Source organism: Anomaloglossus baeobatrachus, chromosome 7, assembly GCF_048569485.1.
Source record: "Anomaloglossus baeobatrachus isolate aAnoBae1 chromosome 7, aAnoBae1.hap1, whole genome shotgun sequence".
In the NCBI taxonomy this organism is placed as follows: domain Eukaryota; kingdom Metazoa; phylum Chordata; class Amphibia; order Anura; family Aromobatidae; genus Anomaloglossus; species Anomaloglossus baeobatrachus.
In genome coordinates this window covers 57,979,682-58,001,292 of record NC_134359.1, presented here as the reverse complement: position 1 = coordinate 58,001,292, position 21,611 = coordinate 57,979,682, and the positions used below count along the sequence as shown (strand labels likewise).

Genomic DNA, 21,611 nt, shown 5'->3' with positions numbered 1-21,611 from the left:
GATGTGCATCACGAATTCCGTGACCCCAACGACATCTCGTTGGCGATGTCATTGTGTGTAAAGTGGCCTTTAGTCTATATGACAAGATTCTGGTGTCAGAAAACCCCCCTGTCCGACTTCTGCAGATTGTTTTAAAGCTGAACAAACTGAGCTATACTCTGCCCAGGTCCAACGCTGAGTCTCCGCTGCTGCTCCTTGAGTCTGCTATTGTGTGCAGCTCTGACGTCAGGTTGATAGCACTGCAGTCAACCACTGAGCTCAGCAGCTCATAGCATCAACTCAGGTTGAGGCGGTGAGTGCTTAGAGAATGGGTCAACATGACGTCAGCGCTGCAGACAATAACAGACATCGGGAGCAGCAGTGGAAACTTAGTGCTGGACCCAGGGATCATGAGTAAAGAACAATTTTGTGTTTTGTTTTTTTAACAAACTGTAGAACTGGGACAGGTTTTTCATAAATACCATTTTATGGTTTTAAAGAATGGTAATAGGAGGAGGGGGCATTATTGGAGATTTTGCATCTGGGCCCACAAACGTCAAGATTCACTTCTGCTCCTACCCATTAGTGGACACAAACAAAAGTGACTCATTGTGCAAGTGCCTTATATGGACCCATTGCAGTCCAATAGCTCCTCATGGTGCATAATTATATCTGCTTTGGAGGTAGTAGTGGCCCCTTTAGCTCTGGGGCCCCTGTGTAGCAGAATAGACTGCACCAACGGTGTGTCCGCCCCTGCTCCTATCCATTGGAGTGATAGATTATTTGAAATTCCCATTGATATCCAGAATCAGGGTCGGACATATTATTGATGCAACCTCTGCCGCCGCATAGGGGCCCGAGAGATAAGCGGGGCCATTTCTATCTCCAAAGCAGTTGGAATTGTGTAGTTTGATGAGCTCTTGGGCTGCAAAGGGCCCATATATTGTTCTTGCACAGGGGCCCTTTTCTGTTTATGTCCACCAGTGTCCAAAATAGAGGCCTTCCCCTTTTACCCCGCCATAAGACCTCGGCTAGGAGGATTTGGGTTCCTATAGATGTTGTTGGGTGCGGTAAAGTGAATCTCTTTTTGAGCTGTTGTAGATTTAGTCTGTCCTCTTTTGGTCATTATATTGAAGCTTTACATCTGATCCTCCCACAGCTCGAGTGTTTCGATCCTCTCCACAATTCGGCGTCACACTGGTGACCTATGAACTACTGCAGCGATGGCTTTATGTGGACTTTGGAGGGGTGTAAGTATTATGGAGCCACTTTTTTTGTGCACATGGTGTATTTTATACATAGCTGAATATAAGCCTGATTTCTGAGATGTGAACGTCGCACGTCTGTCTGCGCTTAATATAGAACTTTTCTTTTTTCCGGTCCCTGGCTGACATGAGGCATGTCTCTCCAAAAGTCTGGATTTCTGTGCAGAATGATATCAATTCAGAGTGCGGGAAATAAAAAAAAGAAGCTATCATTTAGCCGAGCACATCTCAGATTGAAACCGTGTCCTTTAACTAAACCCATTTTCCTCTCTATCTTCTGTTCCATACGAATGAATGTCTGACACCCCAGACTACAGAAGTAACGCTAGCATATATGTTTATATATGAAGGAAAGATCCTTGTGGGGGAAGAACCACTGCATCATTTTATATAGCACAAAAAAAATCCAGATTATTGCCCTCGAAGGCCACATTAAATGTTGTGCGAGACGTCCATTTTTTTATTTTTTTTCCATTTTTCATCACTGTTTTGCATCCCGTTTTCATCGATCTTTGCTCCTTGAGTCTGTCTTTAAAAATTAATTCCAATCTTCTCCTATAAATTTTACTCAGATGAAACATGATGGCATCTGCGTGCTGTCTTTTTTTTCTTTTATACCTATTGTCTTGCATTGACAACTATGATTCATCATTCAGATCAAAAGCAGACATGTCCCCCCTTATTTTCCCAATACTGTGTTGGTAAAAACATGTGCATGTGAATAGCACCATAGATTATTTTGGGCACCTGTTCTGTCTGTCAAGACTGCTGTTATAACTACCACCTTCCCGTTGCCCAAAGAAAAATACGCCTCCCTTGCTTACTGTCCGCCAAATAACTACGTCCACAACCAGCTTTCTTTGATGGATGGGGTCAGCCACAGCTTTATTAACGTTTTACATAACGTATTTTTCGGATTATAAGACACACTTTTCCTTCCAAAAATTTGGGAGGAAATTGAGGGGTGCATCTAATCCAAATGTAGCTTACTTACGGGTCAAGGGAGATGCTGTGGGCCGTGAGGGCTGTGCTGCGGCCTGTGAGGCAGGGGCTGCCATTCTGAAAATGTCAGCAGTGCAGGCTTTAAATAATGGCGGTAATAGAAAATGAGTGGGACTCAGCACCAATATGGATGAATAAAAATCTTCATGCTTTATTTGAAGAGTTTAAAAATAAAGAAAAGGGTCACAAATCATCCAAAATCGCCATGCGACTTGCCGTGCGGCTTGACGCGTTTCGGACACAAAAGGGGAATTTAAAAACAGTCCTTAATCATAAGCCATGTAGGATGGGAGGCAAGAGATATATATATAGCACCTTAAGAAGCAATGAAATACAAGAGCAAGATGGAAAACAGGAAGGGAGTCCACCCGAAAACATGCAAATTAGTAAGAGGGTTGGTATATCATTGGATTCTCTTAACCCCATATGCGTATGTATATCTACTGGGGAATTCAATGAAAAACAATTCTTAGATTATTATTTTTTTTTTTTTTTTTTTTATAATTCTGAGTTCCTGGATATCCTATGTTTTATATGTTTCTTCCATCGTACACATGTGTACACACTGCACACATGTGTACATAGAGCTCATATAGCTACACATACAAAATATAGAAATAAAAATAAAGACTAAAATAAAAATATTATATTTTTTTTTTTTTTTTTTTTTTTTTTCATATGTCTATAATATATAAAATTCTATACTGGAGACGATATAATATCTAGTCCACATACATGTATTTCTATTTCTATCTATCTTTTTCTTTGCCCTGCACCCACAGAGCACATGCATTTATATGCATGTGTACACATACCATCTATATAAGATATATCCACTTATTATAATATCTGCATGAACATCTTTTCATAGACCAATGAAATAATCTTTTTGTTTCCTTAGTGAAATAATTGCTATACGAAATATATGGGTGGGTGGAATGGTGCACATATACACATGTATGCTTGCATTGACCTTATTTTGAGGTCTTTTTGTAATCTAAGAATTGTTTTTCATGAATTCCCCAGTAGATATACATACGCATATGGGGTTAAGAGAATCCAATGATATACCAACCCTCTTACTAATTTGCATGTTTTCGGGTGGACTCCCTTCCTGTTTTCCATCTTGCTCTTGTATTTCATTGCTTCTTAAGGTGCTATATATATCTCTTGCCTCCCATCCTACATGGCTTATGATTAAGGACTGTTTTTAAATTCCCCTTTTGTGTCCGAAACGCGTCAAGCCGCACGGCAAGTCGCATGGCGATTTTGGATGATTTGTGACCCTTTTCTTTATTTTTAAACTTTTCAAATAAAGCATGAAGATTTTTATTCATCCATATTGGTGCTGAGTCCCACTCATTTTCTATTACCGTTTACTCTGAAGCTGGACCTGCCTGTCCGCAGGACTACGTGCATCAACCGCAGACTGGAGGACCTTACATGGGTGAGCTGAATACTTTTTTTCTTTAAATAATGGCGCCCGGATTGGGCTCAAGATCTCATCTGTGCACGCGCACCGCCTCCGGCCCGTTGATCTCCCTGCAGCGGACTTAAGGAAAATAGCGTCCGGAGGTGGCACGTGCGCTGATGAGATCTCGGCTCGTCATTGAGCCAAGATCTTTATCTTCGCATGCATCGACTTCGGGCACCACAGCATCGCCCTACTCCGCCCAAGCATTTTTTCCCTCTAAATTTGGAGTGAATCTTATAATCCAGTACGTCTTATAAAACAAAAAGTACAGTATATCTTTTCTTTCTCATAAATGTTAACTAACTGTGTTAACATCAAACTCCGAAACGGTGTGCTGCTCCAGACTCCCAGAGGACACGTCCATCCTCAGTCCCGTTACCAAACGTTAGAGTTAACCGCTAGCTGTGACTTGAACATCCACATTGAAACAAGAGAAACTACATCAGTAACCAACATGGGTATAGGAAACAGGTTAAAAATAGTGAGGTAGGGTGGGGAGCTTCTGACAGCCGATGCCAGGAAAGGGCCGCACTGCCCGGGCTTCCGCCTTATAACCCCCTTGGAAGATACCACTTGTTCATGGGGAAGAGGTTTTTTTTTTATTCAACTTTTTATTTTGAAAAGAAAGGTTTTGTTTTTTATAAACATGTTATACATAAAATAAACAAACATACATGCAATTACATAAGTAAATGAACCATTTCACAGGTATGCATATAGGTAAGATATGTCGTAAACACACTGAGAGACAGGTAAAGGGTGGGAGGGGTTCCCTCTTGTAACAGGCCACATAAAGGGAGAGATCAGGGCTTGTCCTAGGGGACCTGGAGAGGGACTCACACCACTCCTCTAACCGGTTTAAGACTTGAATACCAGTTACCTTAGACCCATTTCGGTCCTACATCTGGTAGGTGTCCACAAGGGCATCCCAAAGAGACCATGTCGCTGTGAACCTATCCATTGTATTATGGAGCTGGGCTGTTAGTTTCTCCATACTCCTGACATCTTTTATTCGGGCATACAGGTCCGAGACAGAGGGAGGTGCTACCCTCCTCCAGAACAATGAGATGAGACACTTGGCCGCAGTAAGAACATAGAGTAGAAGTTTTAGTTCAGGTTTGCTTAAAGACGACGGGAGGGCATTTAGCAAGTACACTACTGGGTCCCTAGTCACATTTCCACCTACCAATCTACCCATCAGGGACTCCACCTCCTCCCAAAAGCCACCAATGGCCTGGCATGTCCAGAATATATGGTATAGGGATGCCCCCCCACTACCGCATCTCCAACACACATCCGGATAGGTACGGTTAAACTTGTGAAGGAGTTCTGGTGTGTGATACCATGTCATAAGGACCTTTACTTGATTTTCCTTATAGAGAGTGCTAATTGAGGACCGAAATGTCCTTGCCCATATCACTGACCAGAGTGCGTCTGATAGGGGGCGTCCAACCCAGCCCTCCCATCTCTTCATGTATGCGTGCTTCTGTGTATCCAAACAGTCCCTGGTTATCAGTATGTTGTAAATGGCCGAGATCAATCCCCTGGTCGAGGTCCGGCCAGAGCAAAGGGTCTCAAATGCTGTAGGGCGCCGCACCTCCCCCCGTCCCATAATGTCTGTGAAAAAATGTGTTATCTGTTGATATGAGAAATATAGGTGGAACGGTAGTTTATGTTGGTATCGTAGGTCCAAAAATGGCTTTAATTTCAGAGTAGCTGGATTGACCACATCCCGAAAACAATAGAGGCCCGCCTTTGCCCATTGCCCCGTCACCCCCGGACTCATACCCTCTGTCAAGTGTGGTGTGTACAAGAAAGGGGTCAATAGGGAAGACTGTGAGGCCAGCTGGAACTTCACTCTACACTGCCGCCACATCTCTCTTGTGAATGCCATTGGGCCCAGGAGGTCTCTGGAGGGGGTTTCACTAGGGCGTCCCCAAATTAGAGAGCTTGGGTGGAAAGGTGCCATCCAAAACCTCTCTATCTCTGTCCATTTGTTAAAGGCCGGCAGGGTCGTCCATGACGCCAAACTACGCAAATGTGCAGCGTAGTAGTAAAGTTTGAGATTCGGGCATGACAAGGCCCCCTTTGTACGTGGTGTACATCTGGGATACGGTGCCTTCCCGAATGCCAGATGAATTGCAGAAGTTTTGACTGGACTTTTTTCAGGACCCCCAGGGGAACCCGCACCGGGAATCTTTCGAACACATAAAGAAATTTAGTGATGACTGACATTTTAATTGTAGCAATTTTACCCAAGAAGGAGATCTGTATGGATGACCATTTTTGTAAACTGTTTTCCACATCGCGTATTAGGGGTGGGACGTTTGCGTGGTATAATGTTTTATAACTGGGGGTTATTTTAACCCCCAAGTATTGCAGAGAGTCTGAACGCCAAGAGTACTTAAAGTTTTGTTTAAGGGACTGTAATTTGGCTTCCGGGATGTTAAGAGGTAAAGCTTCTGTTTTGTCGGAATTAAGTTTATATCCCGAGAATCTAGCGTATTGGGTTAATACAGCGTGTAGATTTGGTAGGGATATGACTGGGTTAGTCAAGGACAACAGAACGTCATCCGCAAATAGGGCCACTTTAAAAGACTTATCCCGAACCTTGACCCCCATAATGTCCGGATTGAGTCGAATTTGTGCCGCCAGTGGTTCAATGCTAAGGACATATAGCAAAGAGGACAGTGGGCAGCCCTGCCTAGTTCCATTTCGGATGGGTAGGGGATCTGAGTGTGCATGGGGGAGGCGAATTGTCGCCGCAGGGAGAGAATACAAACCCCGCAGAGCAGAGACAAATGGTCCCGACAGGCCGAAGTGGCCCAACACAGAAAACATGAAGGACCAGTCCAGCCTGTCGAAAGCCTTCTCCGCGTCCAGTCCCAGAAGAAGTGCCTCCATGCCCTCCCTGTTCACCACCTCCACCAGATCCAAGATCCTTCGGGTGTTGTCTCCTGCCTGCCGGTAGCGAACGAATCCCACTTGGTCTTTATGGACCAGCTGTGGAAGCCAATTATTTAGGCGATCCGCCAACAGTTTGGTGAATATTTTAAGGTCAGAGTTTAAAAGGCTAATAGGGCGGTAGCTCGCACATTCCATGGGATCCTTGCCTGCTTTAGGGATGATAGTTATGTACGAGTGTAGGAATGTATTAGGAATGTCCTCACCCATCATAAAAAGATTGAAAAGTTGGGTCAAATGGGGTGACAGCTCTTCCAGAAAGGTTTTATAGTATAAATAGGTAAACCCATCCGGGCCCGGGGCTTTGTGATTTGGAAGGTCCTTAATGATCTGAAGGATGTCGTCCGGGACTATTTCTCGATTAAGATCATCCAGAACCTCCTGGGGCAATTTTGGAAGGTGACAGTCAGTCAAATAGTCATTCAACATTTTAGTTCTATCCGGGTGGGACATTGACAATGCTGGAGGAATTGAGTACAAGGATGTATAGTATGTGTGGAAAAGTTGTGCGATTTTTGTGGGGTCGTAATGAGGGGTACCTGAAGTATCCTTTATGGCACTAGGGGCGGAAGTTATCGTTTGGTCCCTAAGCCTTCTGGCCAGCATCGTATGTGGTTTAATGCCATACTCCTAATATTTCTTGCTAGAGTAGCGTAAAAGCTTCTCTATTTTCCCATGTGAAATCTCTTTTAGTTTAGTTCTTAGGTCGATCACCGCTTTTAGGCGCGTCTTAGAGGGGCGGGTGCAAAGGTGTTCTTCCGCTGATCGGAGGTCTATTTCACATTGCCGATAGAGGTGCTGTGAATCCTTCTTAAGCTTAGAGGAAATGGCTATACACTCCCCTCTGATAGCCGCCTTATGGGCTTCCCATATCCCCAAAGTAATTCAGTATTGCATTACGGAGAGATTCTCGGGAGGGACTATTAGTGAGTAAGGATTCATTTAGTCTCCAGTGGGTTCTTTTTGAGGGGACATTTGTTAAATTATGGTTTATTAATAGAGGAGCATGGTCTGACCATGTGATACTGCCTATTCGTGCTTGTCGGAGTATTCTAAGCGTGAGAACATTACCAAAGAAATAATCGATCCGACTGTGGGAATTATGGGGGTGTGAGAAAAAGGTGTATTGTCTTGCCGTCGGGTTATCAATTCTCCACAGGTCAAACAGTTGGTATTTATGGATCAATTTGCGGAATCTCGTAGAGAGATGGGAAGGTTTATGTGGGATTGTAGAGTGTGAGGGTGCAAGCATTCTATCAGCCCTGTCCGAAAACACCATATTAAAATCCCCCCCTATAATGTGCATGGCCCCACGATCTGACGGGAGGTGTGAGAGGACCGAGGAGACAAATCTGTTCTGATTAGAGTTTGGAGCATAGAGGTTACACAGGATTAGTTTTATCCCATTCAGAGTGCCCTGGATGATCAGGTAGCGACCTGAGGGATCTGCCTCCCACTTACTCACTTGAAGTGGACAAGTGCGAGAGATCAATATAGCTACTCCAGCTTTTTTTTTTGTTTGTAGCTGAAAAGGATTGGATAAACCAGTGGCGGGCAAAGTTAAAAGAACTTTTTTCTGTGAAGTGTGTCTCTTGCAGAAACACCACTTCCGCCAGTGATTTTCGCATCTCCTGGAGAACCAGCCTCCTTTTAACATCGGAATTCAGCCCCTTCACGTTAAGGCTCATCAACTTAGCCACCCGATACCTTAATATATGCTAGTGTGGGGACTAGTGCCTGAGACTGCCGCTTGTTGTGTGTGGTAAGTATACTCCCTAGACCCGTCTCAAACTGAGCATGTCTACTATAGTGAATTGCATACCTGTGGATACAACCAGGACAATTAAAAATAAACCAAAACATAACTATGTTCTACTGCAAAATAAAAACTCTTCAATTATACGACAAGGGTATGGTAGTCAGCCCCAGCCGTCCACTACCCCAGCAACAGAGCCGACTTACGTTTACACACAGTTGAGTGTCACACTAAGTATAACCTGCACTGTAAACGAGAGTGCGAGTAAATTGGTACGGCTCTGCGGGTGGGTGAGTGGCAAAACTCCACAAACCGGACTTGTGGGATCCAAACCCCCCCCCTCCCCGGGATTCATTAAGAGGGAGAAAGTCCCAGAGGAAGAGAAAGAAAAAACATATAAGTAGGCCAGTTAACCCCATGTGAGGTCAAGAGATATCCAGAAGTTGACTGGGAAAATACAATCAGGTGGGTCCTTCAGCTCTCGGGCCCCTGGGTCGCCGTTTACGCGATGTGGCGGCCGGTTGCCAGGCCTGAGGAAGTTGTGGTATCTGCTGTGGCGAAGTCCAGTCTGGTAGGTCTGGAACGGGAAGGTCAAATGTCTGACAAAAAGGCTCCAAATCTGCAGGGGTCCGAAGGCGTTTCCCCCCAGAAAGAGAGGAGAGGCTGAACGGGAACCCCTATCTATAGAAGATATTATTGGCCCTTAGGTATGATCGTAGTGGGTGGAGGGCCCTCCGCTGCTGTAGCGTCAGCCATGAGAGATCTTGGAAAAGCTGGATCTTGGTATCTCGATACATCACCTGTTTTGGCGGCCGTGCTTTGAACATTATTTCCTCCTTAAGTTGGAAATCAACGATGTGGCAGATAATGTCTCGTGGGTTCCCTGTCATATTTTTGGGGCGCAGGGCCCTGTGCGCTCTGTCCATAGGAATTGGGCTATCCGGAGGGCGCTGAAGGAGTGAATTGAATATGGTCTGCAGGATTCTCGTAACATCCTCCTTTGATTGGGCCTCAGGTACACCTATGACCCGTATATTGTGGAGTCTGCCTCTGTTATCTAGGTCTTCAATATGACATTGTAACTCTCTTATGGTGTCGGCTTGGGAGGAGGTATGAGATTGGAGATGGCGGATTGTTGTTCTAGCTTCATTATGGTCATTCTCCAGCTGGTTTATTCTTTTAGAGATAGAAACAACATCTTGCCGGACCGCCACTATTTCAGACCTGCAGGTGTCCTTTACTTCAGAAATGAGTGCCTGAAAATCCTTCTTGGTGGGAAGCTGACGGACGAATTCCCACCATTCTGTTGGAGGGTATGCTGGGTGTGGGGGTGGGGGTCCAGCAGTCGGATTTTCCGGAGGCCCCTCCTGGCAGCTTCTCTGTCAGCTGAGCTCAATGGGGTCTTGGGGTCCTTTTCTGCTGAACTACAGGAACAGGGCTCCTTGGCCCAGCATCCCCAGGTGGTTTAATGGCTCTTTGGGGCCTGGGAGTGAGGGTCTCGTCTTGTAACATTGGTGGTCCCAGTGGAGAAGACAGGGGAGCACCATCATAAGCCCCTGGGTCATCCCACACGAGCTGGGAGATTACAGCAGGCTGCAGGGCCTCATTTCTGGCCTCCTGAGCCTCATCCATTGCCTCTCCTCTGTCCCCCTCCCGGCCGTCCAGCCTATAGGGGCACAGTTCCCCCACTCCTCGCCTCCCGCACACCATGCCATGTCACCGGACTCCCCCTGTGTGTTTACTGGAGGAGCCGATGGGCTCCAGCCGCCGCCGGGCTCCAAGATCTCCAAGGGGGGAGGGGTGGCATCACCACCATCTCTGCCTGACTGCTGGGACCTGCATCCAGGGAGAAAGTGTACCTTCTGTTTGATCCCGCAGTCCATGTGCGCTCACTCCCGGCCGGCTCGCTGCAGTCCTGCTCCTGCCCGCGATCAGGTGAGTCACCGCGCGTCTCCTCTGCTGCTGCCGCCATCTTGCCCACGTGGATGGTTCCCCTCCTGCCGACTACCGCGGGATCTTCTCCTCTCCCTCCGTCTGCGCTGCCGACCTCTTCAGGCTCCTCACCTCTCCCTCCTTCTGCGACGTGGACCGGCTCTTCCCGCTCGCTCTCTCTCCTACTTCCTGGTGCTGCAGCTGCCTGTGGAAGCGGGTGACACGGCGCTCCAGTCGTCCGGGCATCCTCCTGCTCCTGATCCCCTGGCAGCTTCTTCAGTAGATAGCAGTCCAGGGTAAGCGGTGCTGGGGCTCCCGGGTCCTTGACAGTTTTAGGGGGCTTTCTCTTCCCCATCCTGGGCACTCCAAGCTGTTTTAAAGGGCTTATTTTAATCGCGGGTGGAGGAGCTCAACCCTTAGGCATCCTGCTCCATGAAGCTCCGGCCACGCCCCCCCGGGGAAGAGGTTTTAATAGAAGAAGGAGTGGGCCCCTACTCCGGTCTGGGACAGACCTGGAGACGGGGCCCGCTACGGCAACGCACCCCTTGCCAAGGCCATAAATTAAAAGGACCGTATTGGTTAATAAAAAATGAACCTGATTTAAAAAAAAGGACCACATTAACCCCTTCATGCCTTGAGTATATCAGAGCAGGGAGGGGTGAATAATAGGGTTTCCTGACTGCGCACAAATTAACCTGCAGTCAGGGCCCCCTTCCTAGATGGTGTTTGGGCTTACAAAACAAAGTTAAAAGTACTTTAGTATACTGGTTACAGTGGGACGAAAAGAATAAAAACTGCAATCGTTGGAGTTTAAAAAACAGGAAAAAAATATTTAAATTAACAACAGGCTTTAAAGAGGATTTTGCAGCACTTCAGATGGCTTATTTTTATTAAATACTTTTATTTAAATATTCCCTATGGGTTAAGAAATCCTGGATTAGTTTTTCTGAAAACTGTGATATGATGTTCTTCTGTTATTCCTCCCATAAATTGATAACTGAGCGTAGCCCATCTTTAGCCTTGTAGGGTTGTCCCTGGTCTGTCAGTACTGACTGGATGATATTTTTATATATATATACACATACATGAGCGTGTGTGTGTACATATATATGTACAGGTGTGTGTATGTGTGTGTGTGTGTGTGTGTGCGTATATGTGTACATATATATGTGTGTGTGTATATGTATATATATATATATATATATATATATATATATATATATATATATATATATATATATATATATATATATATATATATATATATATATATATATATATATATATATATATATATATATATATATATATATATATATATATAATATATACACATACATACACACACACCTCTTTAGCCATTGTACTGGTGATACCTAGTCCTGCGAAGGAGTTTTCATTTTATAATAACCCCTCAGGGGAGTTTTTACCAATACAGTGGTTAAAGCCTGCCATAGACAAAGTCATGAATTGTAACTGGAGGAAGGACTGAGCTTTTGGAGTTCAGAATTAAGAGAATGAGCATATTTTACAGAAGGGTTTTCCGATGCCACTCTCTGCCACATTAGAGGTGAATGGTCCTGACGACGTTACATCCTTGGTCATGTGCTGAGTCGCATACACAATCTGCAGGTGTGATGCATATGCCCTAGTCTAATGAACAGAACACATTCGCAATAACTGACGATTACGCAGACATCTTGGGAGGTGCAAGAGGTCAAAACGTCATTGGCACCATTCCCTTCCAAAGTGACCGGCATTGTTAGACGTTTTAATATGATATAATATACGACCATGTATGACTCACTGGTAATTATTAATTAATCCAATCCTAAGGTTAAATAAATCCAACAAACGTGGGCGACACGGTGGCTGAGTGGTTAGCAGTGCAGTCTTACAGCGCTCGGGTCCTGGATTCAAATCCCACCAAGGACGACATCTGCAATGAGTGCTTCCCAGTTTGTATAGGTTTCCTCCGGTTTCCTCCCACACTCCAAAGACATAATGATAGGGTATTTAGATTGTGGGCCCCAATGGGGACAGTGTTGCTGCAGTATGTAAAGCGCTGCGGAATATGTTGGCACTATATAAAAATAAAGATTATTATCTACTGTAAAGTTGTAACATGTAAGAAAGAGAGTAAAGGGTGCTTTACACGCTGCGACATCGCTAGCGATATATCGTCGGGGTCATGGTGTTAGTGACACACATCCGGCGCCGGTAGCGACATCGCAGCGTGTAAAGTATCCTTAAGAGTCCCATTCCCAACGTCAACCGTAGATTATGTGCAAACACCATCTTTTTTTCCAGCGGATTTTGCCTCAAACCCCCTGATATAACGCTTAGTAAACTTCAAAAATAATGAACATGCGCACAGCTGTGTCACAGCGACTGCAGTGCACATATTCCATCTTTTTCAGCTTCAGGCTTCGAATTCCACGAAGCAGCTAAAAGACGCGATCATTCTTCATGCTTCTACTTGGAAGTCCTCACTATTTTGTTTATAGAATTAAAAAGAAAAAAAAGACTTTGGTGGAAATGTAATCTCAAAAGTTGACAAAGGAGCCACTGCCGGCTTATTACGGAAGCATCTTCTGTTCCAAAACCTCAGCACCCCATGAGATGCCGTGTGTACATACCCTTAGTGAGATTCCGGCTTTTCCTCACTATCTAGGAGCCTGTGTCTGTGTCCTATCCCCTACGTCAGTGTGAATAAGTCTGGCATTGGGTCTGTGTGTGGATAAATGGCGTATTCTAATGAGGAATTAAGTTTGGTGTCTGCAGGGTTTGCAGTATCCTTGAGAACTGTCCAAGTAAATCAGCAAGTGTGATGTGTAAATGTTCCATGCGCGGGAGTCTCTTCGATCCAATAATGAGGCTTGTGAGATTAGTCCATTCAGTAAAATAAACAGCTTTGTAAACCACGGCTCGCTGATTGCCCTATGTCAACGTCTTGTGTCGTACGAGATGGCACCAGACCGAATTGTTTATTGATAGAAATTCTTCTCTTTTTCGGCAGCAAACCTTCCGGGACAGAACCTTCTCCAAAGACGAGAATCTCCGACCTGCCTCCCGCACATCCTGACCATATAGGAGGCTACAGACTGGCAACCGCAACCTTTGCTGGAATAGAGAACAAGTTTGGCCTTTACTTGCCAAAATTTAGATCTCCTGACTCGGCTCCTACTAAACCCAAAGCTGCGCCCTCTGCATAATACAGACGTCTCCATGGGTGCAACGCAACACAGTGTTTCAGGTGCAGCACCGTGCAGTATCTCTTTGGTCAATTGCATGTGAGTTTCTCCGAGCTGGTTGTCCCATTTTCTATGATATATTCATTTGTTGAGAGGTGAATCACCTGTTTGCACAAAAGAGGTTTCTCGCTAAATTCAGCGCATAAATGTGGCTTTGTTTCCAAAAAAAATGAGAGCATGTGTTTGTTTTTCTAATATACAGCTTTCCATAGCTTTGCAATTATCGTTACTGTACATATTGTACATCTGTACAGACACCGCGGCACATAAGACATCTGTTACCCTTTTGTACAACGGGTGGCGGAAAATGTACAGAACATATTGGAGGTGTTTTATTAAGAACCATGGAATAATATAATGTATTATGATTTGATCATATACTCATTTTAATGTATTTTATGGAAAATAAATGATTAATGTTTGATTTGTCTTTTATTTTTATGTGTAACCAGCCATATTAAAGGGAATCTGTCAACACAAAATGACTGTTCAAACCAAGCTCAGGTGCTTGGTGCATCCGTAACATGCACGAGCAGTTCAGTGCACCTTCCTACCTACTTGTTTTTCAACTATCTTTCACCTTTTCTTGCTCCTGTAATGCAAGACCTGTCAATCAAAAAAGATTAAGATAGAGACAGATGGAAAACAAGAAGGTGAGAAGGTGCACTAAACTGCTCAACCACTCCCATTAAAGAGAACCTGTCACCAGGTTTTTCCCCTATAAGCTGCGGCCACCACCAGTGAGCCCTTATATACAGCATTCTAGAATACTGTATATAAGAGCCCAAGCCGCTCTGCATAATGTAAAAAACATGTTTATAATACGTTTGGGGCTGTCCAGTCCGTGGGGCGTTTCTGCTCTTGGTCCGGTGCCTCCTCCATCTTATGCGATCGCCGTCCTCTTGCCCAGCTCCGTGTGCATGACACATCCTTCATCATTCACACAGAGGTCTCCATTGCGCTCCTGTGCAGGCGCACTTTGTACTACACAGCTGAGGGCAGATGAAGGTATTGTAGTGCATTACAGAACTTCACTCTATCCCCAGCAGGGCAGATCAAGGTGCACCTGCACAGGAGTGCAATGGCGGCCTCTGTGTGGATGACGCAGGATGTGTCATCCACACGGGGCTGGGTAGGAGGACGGCGATCACAAGAAGAGAGGAGGCGCCGGACCAAGAGCAGCGACATCCATCAGACCGGACTGCCCCCTAGATGAGTATTACAAAGGTCTTTTTTACATTCTACAGCGCAGCCTGGGCTCTTATATACAGTATTCTGGAATGCTGTATATAAGGGCACACTGGTGGCTGCAGCTCATAAGGGAAAAAACAAGTGACAGGTTCCCTTTAAGAATATTTTGAGCCGTAGGGCGCTTTTCCATTTGCGTACCGCTTCCGATGCGAGAGCATCGGAAGCGATATGCTAATGACCCTCTGCCGCGGGTGTAAGCCAAGGGTCATGCGACTGTGATGCGATCTCAAGATCGCATCACATCGCATCACAGCTACAGAGAAGTGGGAGGGAGCACTTTCTCCCATCTCCTTCGCTGCCTGTCCATGCGTGCACCGCACTGCAGTCACATAACATGCGAGTGCAGTGCGATTTTACACACACGTGAGCCGAGACTCGGTGCAAAACGCTGCATACTGCGATTGCACTGAGAGCACGATTCGTGTGGAGAAAAAAAACGGGACAGAGGAAACTGTCTCATTGATTAACACTTGTGCGAGTGCAATTCGAATTTTTATTGGATCGCAATCGCACCAGGAAATCACGAGTGGAAAATAGCCCTTAAGACCAGTTTTTGGATTACAACCCCTCGGTTTAACTAACCATAGGAGAGATGGACGTATATTCATGTTACCCTGTCCACTGAAGTCTACAGGAGCTATGGAAACATCTGAGCCAGGAATTCACTTAATCCAGTGTTTCTCAATTCCAGTCCTCAACACCCACCAACAGATCATGTTTTCAGGTTTTCCTCAATCAGGTTTTCAGGATTTCCTTAATGTTGCACAGGTTGTGGAATTATTCCCTGTCTAATATTGAGGGGAAACCTGAAAACATGATCTGTTGGTGGGTCCTGAGGACTGGAGTTGAGAATCCCTGACTTAATCGTTAATGGAGAGAGCCACATGACAGCATGGCCATCTCGGCATCGGCAGTCGGCACCTCTACAGTACATTGCTGGATAAGGTCACCAAAAGGTGGGCTGCAAGCTAGAATTAGCTCAAGTGTATTGGAGGACAAGGAGCCAAATGCACAAACTGAAAACTATTGCTTCTGATCGGGCTTGCATTTTCATAGCTGGTTAGCCTGGGTTAGAAGAATGAGTGCTGTAGGCCCATCGTGCCCCAGAAGTGTCCAGAGACCTGAAACCTACAAAAATGCAAAATATACATATGTCTTAAAAATGTTAAAAATGGACACCCAGATGTAATTTGGATGACCTTAAGGATGAAAATTGACAAATTTTTCTGGATGAAAATTGGGCGATTTTTTTTTTTTCTTTTTTTTTTTTTTGATGCTCAGCCTTATGGAAATTACATGATCCTTGCGCACTAGACGCATCTCATCAGCTGAAACCTTCAGAAAAAAAGTTACATTTACACCTGTCTGTTCCATAATAGCATCTGTTAATTGGCTATGAAATGACGTGAATAACCCCACTAAAATATCAACAAAGCACAGTTTACCCTGTCATAAACTTGTAGCCTATCATGCACAAGCCCAACACAAAGGAAACCTATCACCCCCTTTATGCTTCTCTCTCTATAAATGACAGCCATGCTGATTTCAGTCTTGTGCACAGTATGTGTCTGTGTCCTGCAGTTTTAGAGAAATTTGCACTTTATTAGATAAAGCAATGTCTCAGTATTCATGAGCCTGTCCTTCCGCTGATGATTGACAGCCTTCTATCTAATGAAGATGATCTTTCCATAATTAAGTATATAAAACACCAAATGAAATCCAATGTTCATATTATATTTTTATATTATACACTAGAAGGTGGCTCGATTGTAACACACACGTAGTTAATGTATGATTTTTGTTTTATTTATATATATATATATATATATATATATATATATATAATTATATAGATGTTGTATGTAGTTGCCAAGTGTTTGTGTAGGGCGCTGTAAGTGTATGTTCTGGGTGTTGTCGGGGTGTGGGGGTGTGTGAGAGTGGTGTTGTTTGTGTGTTGCTTTGTGTGTGTTCCATTGTTTGTGGAGCGCTGTGTGTCTGGGTATAGGCGTCCAATGTGTGCGGGGGAGGGGCCGAGCGGCCAACGTGTGCAGGGGGCGGGGCCCAGTGGGCAACGTGTGTGGGGGCGGAGCCGAGCAGCCAACCTGTGCGGAGGGCGGGGCCGGGCCGAGTAGCCAATGTGTGCGGGGGGCTGGGCCGGACCGAGCGGCCAATACGTGCGGGGGGCTGGGCCGGTCCGAGCCAAGCGGCCAATGCGTGTGGGGGGCCGGGCCAGGCCGAGCCGAGCGGCCAATGCGACAGTTGTCACTGTAATGACATCATTTTGGAGCAAGACAGACAGAATAAGGCAAATATATATATATATATATATATATAATGAGAGAGAGAGATTTTTGAGACATGATGAGCCAATTTTGGATCATTTTTAGACCCTATGATATTACAGGGGTAAAAGGAAGAGAATGAATCGAATTAGGTGACATCGTTTTACACCTAACCTTAATAACAACATTCATCTTGCGAAAAACACAGTATGAAAACAAAACAAGTATCAATAGTTGAAAATTAAATCCGTACGACGTATGATACTTAGAGGGAATTTTAGACTTGAGCTTCCTGTGTTTTTAGGTACAGTTTTCAGCAGTTTGATTACCTGCAGAGGCAGGATTAAAATGACTGATAACACATCTGCACACACAGGATCCACCAATCGGCCACGCATGACCCTGCTCCCCTTCCCTTCACAATGATCTTTGCTCTTTGCACAGTTCAATAAAAAAAAATGATAGGGTGCTGATCTGACCATTGTAGCTATGTACATGTGTTATTTACTGAAACAACAGGAAGTTGCAGTATAAAAATAGATACAGTGGCCAATGTGAAAATTGCAAGATTGTTTTATTATTAGTTTCACTGTATCTATTTTTATACTGCAACTTTCTGTTGTTTCAGGACATAACACATGTACATAGCCACAATCCACATGGTCTTCAAGGGAAGCTATCCTCTGAAAATTACATATTGTTTATATCAGGTTTTCATGTTAAATGTATTTTGTAAATATTTTTGCCATTTTTCTTACATCTCACAATCCGTATTAAATATTAAAAATAACTTGCAATTTTCACATTGGCCACTAGATGTATTTTTATACTGCAACTTTGTTGTTTCAGGAAACAACACATGTACATAGCCACCATCCACATGGTCTTAAAGGGAAGCTATTCTCTTAAAATAACATTGTTTATATCAGATTTCATGTTAAATGTATTTTGTAAACAATATGTTATTTTAAGAGAATAGCTTCCCTTTAAGACCATGTGGATGGTGGCTATGTACATGTGTTGTTTCCTGAAACAACAAAGTTGCAGTATAAAAATACATCTAGTGGCCAATGTGAAAATTGCAAGTTATTTTTAATATTTAATACGGATTGTGAGATGTAAGAAAATATTTTGTAAACAATATGTTATTTGTTTCACATATGTTATTTCCTGAAACAACAGAAAGTTGCAGTATAAAAATAGATCCAATGGCCAATGTGAAAATTGCAAGAATTTTTTTTAATTCTTTTTAATATGGATTGTGATATGTAAAAAAAAAATGGCAGAAATGTTTACAAGATACATTTAACATGAAAACTTGATATAAACAATATTTTATTTTCAGAGGATGGCTTCCCTTGAAGACCATGTGGATTGTGGTTATGTACATGTGTTATTTCCTGAAACAACAGGAAGTTGCAGTATAAATAGATCTAGTGGCCACTGTGAAAATTGCAAGATTTTTCTTTTATTATTTTTAATACGGATTGTGATATGTACAAAAAAATAAATTACAACAATATTTACAAAATACATTTAACATGAAAACTTGATATAAACAATATGTGATTTTCAGAGAAAGGCTCATGTGGATTGTGGCTATGTACATGTGTTGTTTCCTGAAACAACAGGAAGTTGTAGTATAAAAATAGATCCTGTGGTCAATGTTATTATTTTTAATTATTATTAATATGGATTGTGATATGTAAAAAAAAGTCACAAAAATGTTTACAAAATAAATTTAACTTGATATAAACAATATGTGATTTTCAAAGAATAGCTTCCCATTTAGACCATGTGGATGTATTAAACTTGAACATAGCCAACTGATTTCACAATTTTACAAAACATACCTCCAACCGCCTTTTCCAATAGTTTGATTAAGGCTAACAATGCACTTTGCGTTTCCACCTGCGTTTCTGCTGCTTTTTAGGTCCGTTTTGAGATGAACCTTTTTCATGCCAAAAGGCATGCGTTTTGATTTTCCAGCAAAGTCAATGGAAAATGGTGATTTTCAGACCGCACTTTGCGTTTCTAAATGCTGCGTTTAATTTGCATATTTTATGGCAAAAACCATGCGTTCAAAGAAGCAACATGTCAGTTGTTTTTGCCATTTTGGGTGCGTTTTGCTAACATTGAAGTCAATGAGAAATGGCAAAAACCAAGATTCCTGCAAATTCCTGCTTTTTATGTGCAGAAAACATGCTTTTTGGACATCAAAATAATGATTTGATATGTCCCTTTACACACACACATAATCCGACAATTAAATTTAAGATAAATATGCATTTATTGCTATTTTAGCGATAAAATGTATATTACCGCTATAATTTTATGAAATTATCTATTTTCATTATTTTTCCCATTAATATAGATTTTATACTTTTTTTTCATTCTGTTTGACTGTTTAAACTTTATTTAGCAGTGTCTTGATGTTCAAAACGCATCTGTCAAAACGCAGGTGTAAAACCATGTAAAAAGTGCTGTAAACGCATCTAAAACGCGGTAAATACGCATGCGTTTTCAGCGCTAGAGTTCTGAAAAAGGCAACTTTGGTCAAATCAATTAAGCCCAAAACGTACGTTTAGAACTGCAAGTAGGATAACGCAAAGTGCGTTCTTAGCCTAACCCTCTCAATACCATGGAAGCGAATACAGCTATATTATATACATGTAACTCATGAAGACATACGGTAATTTTTTTTTTAGAAAACATCAGTGGTGTCCTGTAGTATATGATGCAGAGCCTCCTACTGTTCATCAGGACACGCTACATACATAAGAATTATGTAAGAGCTGAGTAATGTCTTCTGATAGCTGTGATATTGGAATTATGTTGCCCATCAGTCTTAATAATAAGCGTGACTAATTGATTACATTGCGCATTTCTAATGGCTTACATCACCGGTCTCTGATAACACTGATATCATTTACTGGTGAATTTTTCACAATGGATGCATTATTCGTATATTGTGGTTCTGTTATTCCTTACTTAACAAATTAAGGGTTTTTTACAAGGCAATAACGGAGATGTCCAATCTATTACATCAGCTCCATTTGCACTGAACAATGTCATGCTGGGCTTTCTGGCTGAAAGTAATTATATTTGACATTACTTAGAAATGTAATGGCCTAAGAGACTCGTTCACACAAAGTCATGGACCAAAACATTTCTAAATATTATTTTATCCCCTGTATTTTCTGTCCACTTCGAAAAATTGGCTAATTCACTTGCGGTAATCGCTCACTCAATAGTTGGTGGCAGGAGGAGGGGACGTCCGGGATGGTCGGCGTAAAGGTTTAGTGACCGATTTGATCTAACGAGTGTGATATTACGAGCATTGTGCATCATGTCAGCACCAGTAACAATTGAATTCCTGCTGGGAAACCAGTACTAGCAGAAGTAATATAATAACTTGTGTCTCTGTAGCGCCTTTCAATTCCAAAGTACATTATATTTCTGCTTCAGAGGAATTCACTCAACCATCTCCGAGCTCGAAACCGGAGAACGCAATCGCCAGGTAACTACTCGGGCCACTCTCACATAGATAACCCGGGATTACGGTAATTAACTTGTAATTGACAACTTTGGTCTTAATAGTTTAGTTACATTAGTTTATACACTTTGCATTTTTTTCCATTTTTTTTTGTCCTTGTTAACCTTTTTAGCACTAAGTTCCTCAAAATGTCTCCTGAATTTTGTGCAAATTAAAAAATACTCTTCATTTTTCCTCTTTTTACCTTTTTTTTTTTTTTTGCACCTTTTTAGGGCAAATATTTCAGGTGTATAGATAAAATCACTTTTCGGGAGGGGGGGTATGTTTGAGCAAAAATGTTGCACCTTTTTCAAAATTTGCAATTGATAAATATTTAAAAAAAACCTGGAAATCCCAAATTGTGTCCACAATGGCAAACATAAAAAAAAATCAAAACAGGCGAACAGAGAAAATCGACTTTAGAAGAAAGAAGCGGAAATTAAAGGAAGTAAAAGGTGCAAATGAATAGTAAGAGAAAAACACAAAAATAGGCACAAATGCAAAAATGAATTGTCCGCAAAAAACTCTAATTATGGCCGGCTACTAGAGTTGAGCGAGTAGCTAACTATTCATACTTGCTATACTCATAACGAGTACTGTCTAATGCTCGCGTATTCGTTCCGAATAGTGTGTGCAATGCAAGTCAATGGGGAAAAACTTGCAATGTAACGGGCAACCCGAATTCCAAACTGTTCGCTACTCGCACGAATAGTGCGGCATTCGGGTTACTCGTTAATTTGCAAGTTTTCCCCATTGACTTGCATTACACACGCTATTCGGAATAAATACGCGAGTATTAGACTGTACTCGTTATGAGTATAGCGAGTACGAATAGTTAGGTACTCGGTAAACCCTACCGGCTACCAATTTTCAAACCCCTTATTGTGCAGTTTGCAGCCTGAACAAAAATTCAGATT

At 42.9% G+C, this 21,611-nt stretch overlaps 1 protein-coding gene across 1 annotated transcript in view; it reads left to right on the top strand.

Annotated features, from left to right (window-relative positions):
* Nucleotides 1-14,048, top strand: part of SLC25A12 (solute carrier family 25 member 12) — a 215,283-nt gene extending 201,235 nt beyond the window's left edge. The window contains exons 17-18 of the mRNA XM_075317328.1: nucleotides 1,139-1,229; nucleotides 13,392-14,048. Coding sequence (XP_075173443.1) covers nucleotides 1,139-1,229; nucleotides 13,392-13,587 — 287 coding nt within the window. The 3' untranslated portion in view covers nucleotides 13,588-14,048. The remainder of the gene's footprint in view (nucleotides 1-1,138; nucleotides 1,230-13,391) is intronic.
* The last annotated feature ends 7,563 nt before the right edge of the window (nucleotides 14,049-21,611 follow it).